Source organism: Protomyctophum parallelum (genome assembly GCF_964188405.1).
Source record: "Protomyctophum parallelum genome assembly, chromosome: 21".
Classification (NCBI taxonomy): Eukaryota; Metazoa; Chordata; class Actinopteri; order Myctophiformes; family Myctophidae; genus Protomyctophum; species Protomyctophum parallelum.
Window position 1 is genome coordinate 3,394,614 of NC_139713.1, and position 18,447 is coordinate 3,413,060.

Here is an 18,447-nt window from a genome sequence, read left to right on the forward strand (position 1 = left end):
GGATACTCTCTGCATAGGATACTCTCTGCATAGGATACTCTCTGGATAGGATACTCTCTGGATAGGATACTCTCTGCATAGGATACTCTCTGGATAGGATACTCTCTGCATAGGATACTCTCTGCATAGGATACTCTCTGCATAGGATACTCTCTGCATAGGATACTCTCTGGATAGGATACTCTCTGGATAGGATACTCTGGATAGGATACTCTCTGGATAGGATACTCTCTGGATAGGATACTCTCTGGATAGGATACTCTCTGGATAGGATACTCTCTGGATAGGATACTCTCTGGATAGGATACTCTCTGCATAGGATACTCTCTGGATAGGATACTCTCTGGATAGGATACTCTGGATAGGATACTCTCTGGATAGGATACTCTGTGGATAGGATACTCTCTGCATAGGATACTCTCTGGATAGGATACTCTCTGCATAGGATACTCTCTGGATAGGATACTCTCTGCATAGGATACTCTCTGGATAGGATACTCTCTGGATAGGATACTCTCTGGATAGGATACTCTCTGGATAGGATACTCTCTGGATAGGATACTCTCTGGATAGGATACTCTCTGCATAGGATACTCTGTGGATAGGATACTCTCTGCATAGGATACTCTCTGGATAGGATACTCTCTGCATAGGATACTCTCTGCATAGGATACTCTCTGGATAGGATACTCTCTGGATAGGATACTCTCTGGATAGGATACTCTCTGGATAGGATACTCTCTGGATAGGATACTCTCTGCCGTCGTCATGGCAGATTTTACGCTTGCTGAAAATAGCCGATCTACAAGCTCACAGCGCGTCGCGAGCTAAAACATTAAAACATTCCAGGTGACTAAATGTGACTAAAACTAAATTAACCCATTTTGGGGCGGGAACCCCTTTTGGTGTTAGCATTATGCTGTGCTTTAGCTATTGAAAAATAGCAGATCTACAAGCTCATAGCGCGCTACGAGCTTGTAGGTCTGCTATTTTTGAAAAAATCGAAGAACGACTGACATAGAAACATAGCTTTTCCAAAAACCTTTTTTAGAATCTGATCTCAGGTCAGAATGGGTTAAAACACTAAAACATTCCAGGTGACTAAAATGTGACTAAAACTAAATGAAAACGTTTCAAGAGACTCTGACTAAAACATAAACAGCACAATAAACACGGGAGTTACTTTTTGGGGGACACGGAGTCTTCCAGCATGGTGGACTCCTCATCTCCCTCCAGGCCAAAGTGGTCCTTACTCTTTTTCTGGGAACAGAGAACAAGGTTTCACATGTCACACATCGCCTTTTCCTTTTAGTCGACTAAAACTAAAAACATCTCGGATGACTGAATCTAGACCAACACTAAAAACACCTCAGATGACTAAGGGCGCTTTCACACCCAAAGTTCGCTTAGAAGGTCCGGATCAAGGACCAAGGACCAAATATTTGCATTTTGATTTTGGTCCGTTTGGTGTTCACACTGGACTTTGTAAAGCGTACCAAATATGTAAACAAATGACACGTGGACATGTTAAGCGAACCAAATAGTGAGGGGGAAAAGAACATGAGGGGAAATCACTGTCTACAATTTTTGGGGCAACCTTCAGTCACACAGAGAGAGAAGAGAACAGCAACATGACAGGCAACAACAACTTGCTATTGCATTCATTCTTATTAATTATTTTATTAGCCAAATAAGAGCAACAGATGAACAGAGGAGCAGGTGTTTGAACAATAATGTGCTTGCTGCTGAATGCTGATGCATAAATTCACGGAGACGTATAGCCTACAACAAGGTATCCCCGATAAAAAGGACTTTTCTTCCATGTGTGCACCTTCACCCATGTTATTTCTGCGCATCAAATCGGCGCCGCGGCGGGCATTTCCATGTCATCTTATGGTTTGGTCAGTTGGTTATTGAGCTTCAAGTCAGAACAGCTCCGCTGCAGCTAATTGAGTTGACCTAGTTTTACGTCTTTTGCTATAGTGATGTAATCAATTAATCATTTGGGACCACCTGTGTATAGCTTATTTAACGTTGGCTTTTTCTCGATACCTGCGGCCTGCGCGACATGGATGATTTTTTATATTTCTCTGTCTCTGCGTCTCTCCCATATAAATATATGGGTCTCTCCCCCAGTCCCCTCATGTGCGTGCGCGCCCACGCGCCCACACACACACACACACACACACACACACACACACACACAAAAAGGAGGGGACACGAGTTGAAAGAGAAACTCGCATGAAGACTCATGCATCGCAGATTCGCATGCTTTGTCATAACTTTGCGTGGCGGCGGCCAGCGCATGCTTAAAATAAACAGATCTACAAGCTTACATCGTGTGCCATACCGTACAGTGGCGTACACCATTCCATGTCGATAACTTGTACATTTTGCGCATGTGAACCTCGTATGCTGCGCTGCGCCTCGACATATACTGTAGCCTATGCGTCTACTATTAAAATCAGACTGTCAGCTGTCATATGATCCCCGTAAAAAAATACATGCTTTTATAACTATAATTATTAATGCAGCCTCACAACTGCCGACGCCAGACGGCTATTTTGCCTATCGTCCTGTATTTGGTCCTCTATAAAGTCCGAATGCATTCACACCAGTAACGAAGCGCACCGTGGTTCGTTTGGAAGCGAACCGAGTTCGGCCTTTTTTAGCGGACCATGGTTCGTTTCTTTGATCCGCACCAGAGTTCGTATGCACGTTCACACCAACCGAACCAAAGGGGTAAGCGGACCATGGTTCGTTTTAAACGAACCAAACATGTCCGGTGTGAAAGCGCCCTAAAACTAGACTAACACTAAAAACACCTCAGATGACTAAAACTAGACTAACACTAATAACACCTCAGATGACTAAAACTAGATTAACACTAAAAACACCTCAGATGACTAAAACTAGACTAACACTAAAAACACCTCAGATGACTAAAACTAGACCAACACTAAAAACACCTCAGATGACTAAAACTAGACCAACACTAAAAACACCTCAGATGACTAAAACTAGACTAACACTAATAACACCTCAGATGACTAAAACTAGACTAACACTAATAACACCTCAGATGACTAAAACTAGATTAACACTAAAAACACCTCAGATGACTAAAACTAGACTAACACTAAAAACACCTCAGATGACTAAAACTAGACTAACACTAAAAACACCTCAGATGACTAAAACTAGACTAACACTAAAAACACCTCAGATGACTAAAACTAGACCAACACTAAAAACACCTCAGATGACTAAAACTAGACCAACACTAAAAACACCTGAGATGACTAAAACTAGATTAACACTAAAAACACCTCAGATGACTAAAACTAGACCAACACTAAAAACACCTCAGATGACTAAAACTAGACTAACACTAAAAACACCTCAGATGACTAAAACTAGACTAACACTAAAAACACCTCAGATGACTATAACTAGACTAACACTAAAAACACCTCAGATGACTAAAACTAGACTAACACTAAAAACACCTCAGATGACTAAAACTAGACTAACACTAAAAACACCTCAGATGACTATAACTAGACTAACACTAAAAACACCTCAGATGACTATAACTAGACCAACACTAAAAACACCTCAGATGACTATAACTAGACTAACACTAAAAACACCTCAGATGACTATAACTAGACTAACACTAAAAACACCTCAGATGACTATAACTAGACTAACACTAAAAACACCTCAGATGACTAAAACTAGACTAACACTAAAAACACCTCAGATGACTAAAACTAGACCAACACTAAAAACACCTCAGATGACTATAACTAGACTAACACTAAAAACACCTCAGATGACTAAAACTAGACTAACACTAAAAACACCTCAGATGACTAAAACTAGATTAACACTAAAAACACCTCAGATGACTAAAACTAGATTAACACTAAAAACACCTCAGATGACTAAAACTAGACTAACACTAAAAACACCTCAGATGACTAAAACTAGACTAACACTAAAAACACCTCAGATGACTAAAACTAGACTAACACTAAAAACACCTCAGATGACTAAAACTAGATTAACACTAAAAACACCTCAGATGACTATAACTAGATTAACACTAAAAACACCTCAGATGACTATAACTAGACTAACACTAAAAACACCTCAGATGACTAAAACTAGACTAACACTAAAAACACCTCAGATGACTAAAACTAGATTAACACTAAAAACACCTCAGATGACTATAACTAGACTAACACTAAAAACACCTCAGATGACTATAACTAGACTAACACTAAAAACACCTCAGATGACTAAAACTAGACTAACACTAAAAACACCTCAGATGACTATAACTAGACTAACACTAAAAACACCTCAGATGACTATAACTAGACTAACACTAAAAACACCTCAGATGACTAAAACTAGATTAACACTAAAAACACCTCAGATGACTAAAACTAGACCAACACTAAAAACACCTCAGATGACTAAAACTAGATTAACACTAAAAACACCTCAGATGACTAAAACTAGACTAACACTAAAAACACCTCAGATGACTATAACTAGACTAACACTAAAAACACCTCAGATGACTATAACTAGACTAACACTAAAAACACCTCAGATGACTAAAACTAGACCAACACTAAAAACACCTCAGATGACTATAACTAGACTAACACTAAAAACACCTCAGATGACTATAACTAGACTAACACTAAAAACACCTCAGATGACTATAACTAGACCAACACTAAAAACACCTCAGATGACTATAACTAGACTAACACTAAAAACACCTCAGATGACTATAACTAGACTAACACTAAAAACACCTCAGATGACTAAAACTAGACCAACACTAAAAACACCTCAGATGACTATAACTAGACTAACACTAAAAACACCTCAGATGACTATAACTAGACCAACACTAAAAACACCTCAGATGACTAAAACTAGACCAACACTAAAAACACCTCAGATGACTATAACTAGACTAACACTAAAAACACCTCAGATGACTATAACTAGACTAACACTAAAAACACCTCAGATGACTAAAACTAGACTAACACTAAAAACACCTCAGATGACTAAAACTAGATTAACACTAAAAACACCTCAGATGACTAAAACTAGACTAACACTAAAAACACCTCAGATGACTATAACTAGACTAACACTAAAAACACCTGAGATGACTAAAACTAGATTAACACTAAAAACACCTCAGATGACTATAACTAGACCAACACTAAAAACACCTCAGATGACTAAAACTAGACCAACACTAAAAACACCTCAGATGACTATAACTAGACTAACACTAAAAACACCTCAGATGACTATAACTAGACTAACACTAAAAACACCTCAGATGACTAAAACTAGACCAACACTAAAAACACCTCAGATGACTATAACTAGACTAACACTAAAAACACCTCAGATGACTATAACTAGACTAACACTAAAAACACCTCAGATGACTATAACTAGACTAACACTAAAAACACCTCAGATGACTATAACTAGACTAACACTAAAAACACCTCAGATGACTAAAACTAGACTAACACTAAAAACACCTCAGATGACTAAAACTAGACTAACACTAAAAACACCTCAGATGACTAAAACTAGACTAACACTAAAAACACCTCAGATGACTATAACTAGACTAACACTAAAAACACCTGAGATGACTAAAACTAGATTAACACTAAAAACACCTCAGATGACTATAACTAGACTAACACTAAAAACACCTCAGATGACTAAAACTAGACCAACACTAAAAACACCTGAGATGACTAAAACTAGATTAACACTAAAAACACCTCAGATGACTAAAACTAGACCAACACTAAAAACACCTCAGATGACTAAAACTAGACTAACACTAAAAACACCTCAGATGACTATAACTAGACTAACACTAAAAACACCTCAGATGACTAAAACTAGACTAACACTAAAAACACCTCAGATGACTATAACTAGACTAACACTAAAAACACCTCAGATGACTAAAACTAGACCAACACTAAAAACACCTCAGATGACTATAACTAGACTAACACTAAAAACACCTCAGATGACTAAAACTAGACCAACACTAAAAACACCTCAGATGACTAAAACTAGACTAACACTAAAAACACCTCAGATGACTATAACTAGACTAACACTAAAAACACCTCAGATGACTAAAACTAGACCAACACTTAAAAACACCTCAGATGACTAAAACTAGACCAACACTAAAAACACCTCAGATGACTAAAACTAGATTAACACTAAAAACACCTCAGATGACTAAAACTAGATTAACACTAAAAACACCTCAGATGACTAAAACTAGACTAACACTAAAAACACCTCAGATGACTATAACTAGACTAACACTAAAAACACCTCAGATGACTAAAACTAGACCAACACTTAAAAACACCTCAGATGACTAAAACTAGACCAACACTAAAAACACCTCAGATGACTAAAACTAGATTAACACTAAAAACACCTCAGATGACTAAAACTAGATTAACACTAAAAACACCTCAGATGACTAAAACTAGACTAACACTAAAAACACCTCAGATGACTATAACTAGACTAACACTAATAACACCTCAGATGACTAAAACTAGACCAACACTAAAAACACCTCAGATGACTATAACTAGACTAACACTAAAAACACCTCAGATGACTAAAACTAGATTAACACTAAAAACACCTCAGATGACTAAAACTAGACTAACACTAAAAACACCTCAGATGACTATAACTAGACTAACACTAATAACACCTCAGATGACTAAAACTAGACCAACACTAAAAACACCTCAGATGACTAAAACTAGACCAACACTAAAAACACCTCAGATGACTAAAACTAGACTAACACTAATAACACCTCAGATGACTAAAACTAGACTAACACTAATAACACCTCAGATGACTAAAACTAGATTAACACTAAAAACACCTCAGATGACTAAAACTAGACTAACACTAAAAACACCTCAGATGACTAAAACTAGATTAACACTAAAAACACCTCAGATGACTAAAACTAGACTAACACTAAAAACACCTCAGATGACTAAAACTAGACTAACACTAAAAACACCTCAGATGACTAAAACTAGACTAACACTAAAAACACCTGAGATGACTATAACTAGACTAACACTAAAAACACCTCAGATGACTAAAACTAGACTAACACTAAAAACACCTCAGATGACTATAACTAGACTAACACTAAAAACACCTCAGATGACTATAACTAGACTAACACTAAAAACACCTCAGATGACTAAAACTAGACTAACACTAAAAACACCTCAGATGACTAAAACTAGATTAACACTAAAAACACCTCAGATGACTATAACTAGACTAACACTAAAAACACCTCAGATGACTAAAACTAGACCAACACTTAAAAACACCTCAGATGACTAAAACTAGACCAACACTAAAAACACCTCAGATGACTAAAACTAGATTAACACTAAAAACACCTCAGATGACTAAAACTAGATTAACACTAAAAACACCTCAGATGACTAAAACTAGACTAACACTAAAAACACCTCAGATGACTATAACTAGACTAACACTAAAAACACCTCAGATGACTAAAACTAGACTAACACTAAAAACACCTCAGATGACTAAAACTAGATTAACACTAAAAACACCTCAGATGACTAAAACTAGACTAACACTAAAAACACCTCAGATGACTATAACTAGACCAACACTAAAAACACCTCAGATGACTAAAACTAGACTAACACTAAAAACACCTCAGATGACTAAAACTAGATTAACACTAAAAACACCTCAGATGACTAAAACTAGATTAACACTAAAAACACCTCAGATAACTAAAACTAGACTAACACTAAAAACACCTCAGATGACTAAAACTAGACTAACACTAAAAACACCTCAGATGACTAAAACTAGATTAACACTAAAAACACCTCAGATGACTAAAACTAGACTAACACTAAAAACACCTCAGATGACTAAAACTAGATTAACACTAAAAACACCTCAGATGACTAAAACTAGATTAACACTAAAAACACCTCAGATGACTAAAACTAGACTAACACTAAAAACACCTCAGATGACTAAAACTAGACTAACACTAAAAACACCTCAGATGACTAAAACTAGATTAACACTAAAAACACCTCAGATGACTAAAACTAGACTAACACTAAAAACACCTCAGATGACTAAAACTAGATTAACACTAAAAACCCCTCAGATGACTAAAACTAGATTAACACTAAAAACACCTCAGATGACTAAAACTAGACTAACACTAAAAACACCTCAGATGACTAAAACTAGACTAACACTAAAAACACCTCAGATGACTAAAACTAGACTAACACTAAAAACACCTCAGATGACTAAAACTAGACTAACACTAAAAACACCTCAGATGACTAAAACTAGACCAACACTAAAAACACCTCAGATGACTAAAACTAGACTAACACTAAAAACACCTCCGATGACTAAAACTAGACTAACACTAAAAACACCTCAGATGACTATAACTAGACTAACACTAAAAACACCTCAGATGACTAAATCCAGAATCACCTCTGCCTGACAGCCATCTCCATCCTCCCCTGATTGGCTGTCAGAATCACCGCTGCCTGACAGCCATCTCCATCCTCCCCTGATTGGCTGTCAGAATCACCGCTGCCTGACAGCCATCTCCATCCTCCCCTGATTGGCTGTCAGAATCACCACTGCCTGACAGCCATCTCCATCCTCCCCTGATTGGCTGTCAGAATCACCTCTGCCTGACAGCCATCTCCATCCTCCCCAGATTGGCTGTCAGAATCACCTCTGCCTGACAGCCATCTCCATCCTCCCCTGATTGGCTGTCAGAATCACCTCTGCCTGACAGCCATCTCCATCCTCCCCTGATTGGCTGTCAGAATCACCACTGCCTGACAGCCATCTCCATCCTCCCCTGATTGGCTGTCAGAATCACCACTGCCTGACAGCCATCTCCATCCTCCCCTGATTGGCTGTCAGAATCACCACTGCCTGACAGCCATCTCCATCCTCCCCTGATTGGCTGTCAGAATCACCGCTGCCTGACAGCCATCTCCATCCTCCCCTGATTGGCTGTCAGAATCACCTCTGCCTGACAGCCATCTCCATCCTCCCCTGACCCCTGACCCCTGACAGCCATCTCCATCCTCCCCTGACCCCTGACCCCTGACAGCCATCTCCATCCTGCCCTGATTGGCTGTCAGAATCACCTCTGCCTGACAGCCATCTCCATCCTCCCCTGATTGGCTGTCAGAATCACCTCTGCCTGACAGCCATCTCCATCCTCCCCTGATTGGCTGTCAGAATCACCTCTGCCTGACAGCCATCTCCATCCTCCCCTGATTGGCTGTCAGAATCACCTGACAGCCATCTCCATCCTGCCCTGCGTAACGTTACCTTCTTCAGAATGATGTCGATGTATCCTGCTATCAGCTGGGCGATCTGCTCCCCCTCAGTGGTCTGGACGGAGTAATAGCCGTCCTGATAGTCCCCAAAGTCCTGACGAACACACACACACACACACATATTTTATAACATGAGACGTGTGTGTGCGCGCTCTGTCCACCAGGGGGCAGGCAGTGAATAAATAAATAAATACTCAATCATTAAGCCCAGGTTGCCTTGTGAGGACTGTAGAAAAAAAGATATATATATATTTATTATTTTTTGTGACAAAATAATTGTGTAAATCAAAATGTTAAACAATAGAGCGCAGAAGTCCTGACGTCGCTCACTCATCCCCTGGTTCACAGAGGTAATGTCTCTATGGCATATATGTCAAACTCAAGGCCCGGGGGCCAAATAAGGCCCGTGAATGAATTATCTTTGGCCCGCGGGATGATATTTAATTAGTATTAGAACAGGCCCTCTGGTATATTGCACGGACCACCCTAATACTACAAGTCCCACAATGCACTGCGAGTGCATTGTCACGTATCGAGGGCCCGCAAAAGAACAAGCATGCGTCTTCTCTTCACTATTGATCAGCAGTGAAAGTATATCACTTTGTGGTCAACTTTCCCCAAAAATGGCCCTGTGTGTTGAAACACAGTCCGGCCCTCGACTTGTACCCATTTCTTTATTTTGGCCCACTGTGTATTTGAGTTTGACATCCCTGCTCTATGGAGAATAACATGGGCTCATCTTAAAATCACCTCATTATAAGCATTGTGGTCCAAAAATAAGTGTCTCTGCGTTATTGTCGGGGAGGTGTCTCTCTGTGTCGTTTACGACAGTCAGTCACTCATATATGATACAGTCCGCTTCTAGCGAAAATGTAACTAATTCAGTAGCAGTAACAATAGCGTCAGTTGATTCTTCATATCCATATGAGTGAAACGGCCTGGATGACACAGTTTCAAACACAGTTCTTATATGAGGCGATCTAAAATCCTCTTATGGGGATTACAAAGCAAATAAAAAGTACATTAACCCGTGGACTTAGCGCCCTCTGACGACGTTGACGTCAGACTCCGGTGCTCTATGACTTAATGAATGTGCAGGACGGATCTTCGTTGTTTCCGTAGTGTAGTGGTTATCACGTTCGCCTGACACGCGAAAGGTCCCCGGTTCGAGACCGGGCGGAAACAGGCTTTTCCCGGTGAATTGAACATGACGGAGCACAATGGAGACAAGCAGCCCCTGTAGCGCTTTCTTGGGTTTTAAATCGTCGTAGCAGACCTTGTACTGAAATGTACAATTCTTTCTGCAAACGGTTATAATATGAGTCAATAAATCAATCAATCCCCAAACCAATCTGTGTGAATTCCTTCCACAGACTGCCGAGGACCCGGTGTGTGGATGTGTGCATGAATGTGTCTGTGAATGGGTGAACGTAAATGCACAATCTGCCGTTATGTAAAGCCATTTGGATAGAAGGTGCTGCATGAATGCACCATTTACCATTTCAACCACTAGAGGGCAGCAACGCATTAAGAATGCAACTAGAGAGGTGGTTTTCAATTATTTTCAAAGGCATGGGGAGAGAGTAGTTTTAGGGGTCCTTGACGTGAAATAGTTTGAGCACCACTGACATAGAAACAGACATTTATATATAATAATATATAATAGTTTGAGCACCACTGACATAGAAACAGACATTTATATATAATAATATATAATAGTTTGAGCACCACTGACATAGAAACAGACATTTACATATAATAATATATAATAGTTTGAGCACCACTGACATAGAAACAGACATTTACATATAATAATATATAATACTTTGAGCACCACTGACATAGAAACATAGACCTTTTGTCTTTAGAATCGGCCTCAGGTCTAAATGGGTGGACAATCCAATCCACTTTATTTATATAGCACATTTCAAAACTCAGAGTTTACAAAGTGCTGTACGGGAGACAAATAAAAACAAGTGCACTAAAGCTACCACACAAGAAACAACAGCGAGAATACAAAGTACAAACAGTGACAACAACTGAGACACATTACAGAAAACAACAGAAAAACAACAGCATCACAGTGAGACAAAACATATACAAGGACCGAAGGAACTCAAGCGGGGTTAAAAAGCCAAGGTAAAGAGGTGGGTCTTTAGGCGGGATTTAAAGGTCTCGATGGAGGGGGCCAGTTTGACGTGGGAGGGGAGTGCGTTCCATAGTTTAGGGGCTACAACAGAAAAGGCTCGGTCGCCTCTGGACTTTAAGCGGGTCTTCTTTGTGACCCTGAGGTTTAGCTGGCCCTCAGACCGCAGTGACCTAGGAGGACTATAGACCTCAATAAGGTCAGACAGATAAAGAGGAGCCAGGCCATTAACCCATTTAGGCCTGAAAAAATATGTCTCCTAAATCCTGACAGTTTTCTGAAATACCTCATGTTTCTAGGCCTACTGTATATCACTCAATATTTCATGTCAAGGACCCCAAAAATGATCTGTAATTGGCCACCGACCCCCATCTGACAATATGTTGTTCCAGGGACCTCCCCAGAAGCAAAGATTTGAGTTAAAAACGTTGGTTCTGAAAAAATATATTCCAACTTTGAGGCACATTTTCACGACATTTCAAAAATAGCAGACCTACAAGCTCGTAGCGCGCCACTCGGTGGCGCGCTATGAGCTTGTAGATCTGCTATTTTTAAATAGCTAAAGCATTATGCTAACACCAAAAGGGGTTCCCGTCATGAATGGGTTAATAGATTTAAAGACAAATAGAATAATTTTAAAATCCACTGAAGCGGACAGGGAGCCAATGAAGGGAGGCCAAGACAGGTGTGAGATGCTCACGTCTGCGAGTACCTGTGAGTAGATGAGCGGCCGAGTTCTGGACTAGCTGGAGTCGAGAGCAAGGGAGGCTTGGTTTAACACATTTAGTGCCGGAAGTGCCTTCAAAATAGAAGCTCCGGGGTGCCAGAGTTGTCTGATCGCTTTTACTCTGAAAGCCATAAACCGGAAACACTTTCCTAAAAATAAGTTGACTTTACAAAGAGACCTCACATCCCCGATCATCTTAATTAATTTTTTTACGCTCCAAAAAGCGTTCATATTTTACGGGAGAGACGGATGAGGAGCAGAAATGAAGCGCCAGCATATCGATCCATTTATCACCACGGAGAGCGCCCTGGATTAGGAGATACGAGTCATTCTTTCCGCCGCGCTAACATGGGAGTCAATGACAAGCTAATAGTTGCACATAGCGTTAACCTACGGAAAGCGAAAAGCCAAAAGCCAAAAAAAGAAATAGGAAAAATTCTGAATATTCTTATCTCGCCCCGTGTCACTAGGACGTCGCTAGGACGTCCTCACACGTCGATGGTACTAATATTTCGGGATCCGTATGACGGTCTCATACGTCGTATGAACTGAAACGGTTAAACCAACATACAAAGCATTACAGTAGTCCAACCGCGTAGAAATAAAGGCATGGATAACCCGCTCAAAATCGCTAAGAGATAGCACAGACTTGATTTTGGCCAGCAGCCTCAGATGATAGAAACTAGAGCTAACTACCGCATTGACCCGTTTGTCAAGTTTAAGGGCATTGTCTAGTTTGACGCCAAGGTTTGAGAGCACAGGTTTCACATATGGCTGCAGGGACCCTAGGTCAAGGACAAGGTTAAAAGGGTAGTAATAAGGGGGACCCACCAGGGTGAAGGGTTAAAGGTTAAAGGGCAGTAATAAGGGGGACCCACCAGGGTGAAGGGTTAAAGGTTAAAGGGCAGTAATAAGGGGGACCCACCAGGGTGAAGGGTTAAAGGTTAAAGGGCAGTAATAAGGGGGACCCACCAGGGTGAAGGGTCAAAGGTTAAAGGGCAGTAATAAGGGGGACCCACCAGGGTGAAGGGTTAAAGGTTAAAGGGTAGTAATAAGGGGGACCCACCAGGGTGAAGGGTCAAAGGTTAAAGGGCAGTAATAAGGGGGACCCACCAGGGTGAAGGGTCAAAGGTTAAAGGGCAGTAATAAGGGGGACCCACCAGGGTGAAGGGTTAAAGGTTAAAGGGTAGTAATAAGGGGGACCCACCAGGGTGAAGGGTTAAAGGTTAAAGGGTAGTAATAAGGGGGACCCACCAGGGTGAAGGGTTAAAGGTTAAAGGGCAGTAATAAGGGGGACCCACCAGGGTGAAGGGTTAAAGGGTAAAGGGTAGTAATAAGGGGGACCCACCAGGGTGAAGGGTTAAAGGTTAAAGGGCAGTAATAAGGGAGACCCACCAGGGTGAAGGGTTAAAGGTTAAAGGGCAGTAATAAGGGGGACCCACCAGGGTGAAGGGTTAAAGGGTAAAGGGTAGTAATAAGGGGGACCCACCAGGGTGAAGGGTTAAAGGTTAAAGGGCAGTAATAAGGGGGACCCACCAGGGTGAAGGGTTAAAGGTTAAAGGGCAGTAATAAGGGGGACCCACCAGGGTGAAGGGTTAAAGGGTAAAGGGTAGTAATAAGGGGGACCCACCAGGGTGAAGGGTTAAAGGTTAAAGGGCAGTAATAAGGGAGACCCACCAGGGTGAAGGGTTAAAGGTTAAAGGGCAGTAATAAGGGGGACCCACCAGGGTGAAGGGTTAAAGGTTAAAGGGTAGTAATAAGGGGGACCCACCAGGGTGAAGGGTTAAAGGTTAAAGGGCAGTAATAAGGGAGACCCACCAGGGTGAAGGGTTAAAGGTTAAAGGGCAGTAATAAGGGGGACCCACCAGGGTGAAGGGTTAAAGGTTAAAGGGCAGTAATAAGGGGGACCCACCAGGGTGAAGCTCTTGGGCGAGGCGGCCCAGCGTTTGATGTTGGTCAGGTTCCACTCCTGCACCACCTCCTTGGTCTTCTCCTCCACCCGCATCACGCTCTCCTTGGTGATGCCCAGCAGGCGCGGCACCAGCTTGTTCTTCCCCTTCATCTTCTCCTGCAGAGGGAGGGCGACAGGGAGGGCGACAGGGAGGGTGACATGGAGGGCGACAGGGAGGGCGACAGGGAGGGTGACATGGAGGGCGACAGGGAGGGTGACAGGGAGGGTGACAGGGAGGGTGACATGGAGGGCGACAGGGAGGGTGACAGGGAGGGTGACAGGGAGGGCGACAGGGAGGGCGACATGGAGGGAGAGAGAGGGAGGGTGACAGGGAGGGAGACATGGAGGGAGAGAGAGGGAGGGTGACAGGGAGGGAGACATGGAGGGTGACAGGGAGGGTGACGCAGCACCAGGTCAGTTAACCCATTCTGACTTGAGATCAGATTCATACGAGGTTTCCACTGGACACACACTGGTCTGAATAACCCATTCTGACCTGAGATCAGATTCTAAAAATGTCAGTCGTTCTTCGATTTTTCAAAAATAGCAGACCTACAAGCTCATAGCTTGTAGATCTGCTATTTTTCAATAGCTAAAGCATAACATGATGCCAACACCAAAATGGGTTCCCGTTCAGAAAGGGTTAAAGGTCCTATGATTTGTCACACACGTTGCCCATGAAGTGAAATGTTCTCCGCATTTGACCCAATGCTGTGCCACGCTCAGGAATCATTTCATTAGTTGATTTGACCCCCAAACCCATTGATGCAGAGTGCCAAGCAGGGAGGCATTGGCGAGTGCCAAGCAGGGAGCTTACACATATTTCATGATGAATGCTTTTTATGTGATGTATTCCCATGCTTTTTTGCTCTTGCTTAATGTAAATGGCTCTGGATTAAGAGCGTCTGCTAAATGCCTACATTGTAAATTGTAAATTGTCCCATGTCTTTGGTATGACCCGGCCGGGGATCGAACCCTCAACCTCGCAGTTTCAGACACACACACACACACACACACACACACACACACACACTCTAACCACAAGGCCACTGTCTGGTAAGCACAGTATGTCAGCGCTCTTGAGAACTCGGGAAATTGCAGAGATCGGCTATTTAAAATGATCTACAGAAAATGTGCGTCAATTTGGGCCAAACACACCCATATGGTACTGAATTAAAATCTAAATCCAATACAGAGAAGCTAAAATATGGTAAAACAAGACAAAACTAAACACATGGAGGAACAACGGAGCAAACTAAAAGACAAGACTAAAAAGACAAAACTAAACACATGGAGGAACAACGGAGCAAACTAAAAGACAAGACTAAAAAGACAAAACTAAACACATGGAGGAACAACGGAGCAAACTAAAAGACAAGACTAAAAAGACAAAACTAAACACATGGAGGAACAACGGAGCAAACTAAAAGACAAGACTAAAAAGACAAAACTAAACACATGGAGGAACAACGGAGCAAACTAAAAGACAAGACTAAAAAGACAAAACTAAACACATGGAGGAACAACGGAGCAAACTAAAAGACAAGACGTTTTATCCTTGTTTGGCGCTCGGGTGTTGCACTCTGAAAATAGCAGATCTTTTTATTATTTATTATTTTATTTTGTCGACAAAATCAACTGCAGATTTAGTCAACTGAAATCTTCTGATATTTAGTCAACTAATACTAGACTAAAACTAAAATATGACTAAAACTAAATGACCAATTTCATACCAAAGGACTGACCAGAACCGTCTAAGCGACCGGGGCCTTTACCTTGACGAGGAAGAAGGACACTCCGTATGTTTTGAGAGAGCGAGCCAGTTTGACGTACGCCACTTTGGCCTCGATCTCCGTCAAGTTACGGTAGATGTTGTGCGCCTACACAGGGACGAGAGAGGGACGAGAGACAGAGACAGAGAGACAGAGAGAGAGAGAGAGAGAGAGAGAGAGAGAGAAACAACACGATTAATGTACGATACACACATACACAGAAAATATGTCCTCAAATCTCTCACAGAATGGCACCTAGGCTGGTAATGTAGCTATATGTGACCAGATTTGACTGAGAGCCTGCCATCGTGCAAATTCCAGCTTTTCACCAGAGGAGAAAAACGTTGTTTTTTTAAATTAGTTAATAGCACATGCAGGCATACTCTCCACATACTAGAGCATGTGTGAAATAAGTGTCAGGCTTCAAAGGTTGACTTCTGTGGACTCCAACATTACACTTAGCTACATTTTCATTTTTTCCAGCTCTGTTTTCTCAACTCTGTTTTCTGCAAGACATTACTCTATAAGCCATATCTCCAAAACGGGAGGGTCAAACTGAACAACCAATATGTCAATTTGAAGCTATGATTATTACCTGCTTTCATATGACATGAAAAAAAACGAAAATTTAAAAAAAAATCCAATGTGGTCAAATATAATAATGCCATATGGACAGTTCTTACCTGGAATATCCTCTTCTCTCCTTTGTGTTTGATGTATTCTTTGGGAAGGAACTCTTTCAAACTGCAAAGAAAATACAATTACATTATTGACAATGAAGGAAAAAATCTAAAGAAAGAAAGAAAAATAAATTAAGAAAAAATAAAGTATATAACCCATTTTGACCTGAGATCAGATTCTAAAACTTTCTTAGAAATCCTGACGGTTTTCTGAAAAAGCTATGTTTCTATGTCAGTCGTTATTCGATTTTTCAAAGCTTGTAGATCTGCTATTTTTCAATAGCTAAATTATAACATAATGCCAACACCAAAAGGGGTTCCCGCCCCAAAATGGGATAAATCAAAAGAAATGTGGTCAACATGTTTTAAGAAAGAATAAAGTATATAACCCATTCTAAAAAATGATTCGAAATCCTGACGGTTTCCTAAAAAAAGCTATGTTTCTATGTCAGTCGTTATTCGAATTTTCAAAAATAGCAGACCTACAAGCTCGTAGCGCGCCACTCGGTGGCGCGCTATGAGCTTGTAGATCTGCTATTTTTCAATAGCTAAATTATAACATAATGCTAACACCAAAAGGGGTTCCCACCCAAAATGGGATAAATCAAAAGAAATGTGGTCAACATGTTGGCATTTAATAAGGTTGGAAACCATGTCCGAAATAGTTACTTTTCAAGGAAATCTAAAACACCAAGGTGTCCCAATTAGGACGAGGAACTCACTCTAGGAAGCCTGGCTTGTGTTTGTTCTCGTCGTGGTCCCCGAACTGGATCTGACACTGGTAGCCAGCGAAGTCACACGCCTTGTCGAAGGAGACCGGGTGAGACCCGTTTAGAATGTCATCACGGGCCTGTACAACACACACACACACACACACACACACACACACACACACACACACACACACACACTTAGGGATGTACCGATGAGAGAGAGACAGACCTCATTCACACTATAGAGCGTCGAAGTCCCTCCACCCTTTCAGAACAACGAGTGGCCCAGGAAATGAAACCCAATGCATTTTTCCCATAGGCATTTTTATTTTTATTTATATATATATTTTTATCCCACGATTTTGTAACCCATTTTTCACCCCTGTGTCAATCATCTAATGTGATCCTGGGCTCTACACACCCTCCGCCAACCTAGTCCCCATATATGGGGGACAAGGGGAGACCAGCCTAGTCCCCATATATGGGGGACAAGGGGAGACCAACCTAGTCCCCATATATGGGGGACAAGGGGAGAGCAACGGACTTGAACTCATGCTTCCTTCATGCCTGAGTGTCCAAGTTGCTCCTTTACACCTGACAGGGGGGAGTTTCCCTGGTTGGACGTAGCGCGTGGAAGGAACACGTTATTCCAACCAGTTCCTTTCTCCTCCATCAGGCGCCCCGGCATTTCTTAAAGTATTTATTTAAAGACGGTTACGCCGCGGACAAAGCCAACTTGGATCGTGACAAAATTAATCAAAATTAATCAATGAACACAATGTTTTTGGGCCGATCAAATCATTTATAAGAAGAAAAACAAAACAAATAGTGTTGTCTCCTGCCTTTATTTTCTTCTTTCTAATGATTTAATCGGCCCAAGATATTATCGTGTTCATTGTCATGATTTGTCACGATCAGAGTTGGCTTTGTCCGCGGCGTA

At 41.3% G+C, this 18,447-nt stretch overlaps 1 protein-coding gene across 3 annotated transcripts in view; it reads right to left on the bottom strand.

Annotated features, from left to right (window-relative positions):
- Positions 1-18,447, bottom strand: part of tln1 (talin 1) — a 215,247-nt gene that overhangs the window by 142,044 nt on the left and 54,756 nt on the right. For all 3 annotated transcript variants that reach the window (XM_083793816.1, XM_083793817.1, XM_083793818.1), the window contains 6 exons: positions 17,517-17,644; positions 16,798-16,858; positions 16,118-16,222; positions 14,304-14,459; positions 9,511-9,612; positions 1,184-1,260 (listed from right to left, as the gene is read on the bottom strand). In XM_083793816.1, the coding sequence (XP_083649942.1) occupies positions 1,184-1,260; positions 9,511-9,612; positions 14,304-14,459; positions 16,118-16,222; positions 16,798-16,858; positions 17,517-17,644 (629 nt within the window). The remainder of the gene's footprint in view (positions 1-1,183; positions 1,261-9,510; positions 9,613-14,303; positions 14,460-16,117; positions 16,223-16,797; positions 16,859-17,516; positions 17,645-18,447) is intronic.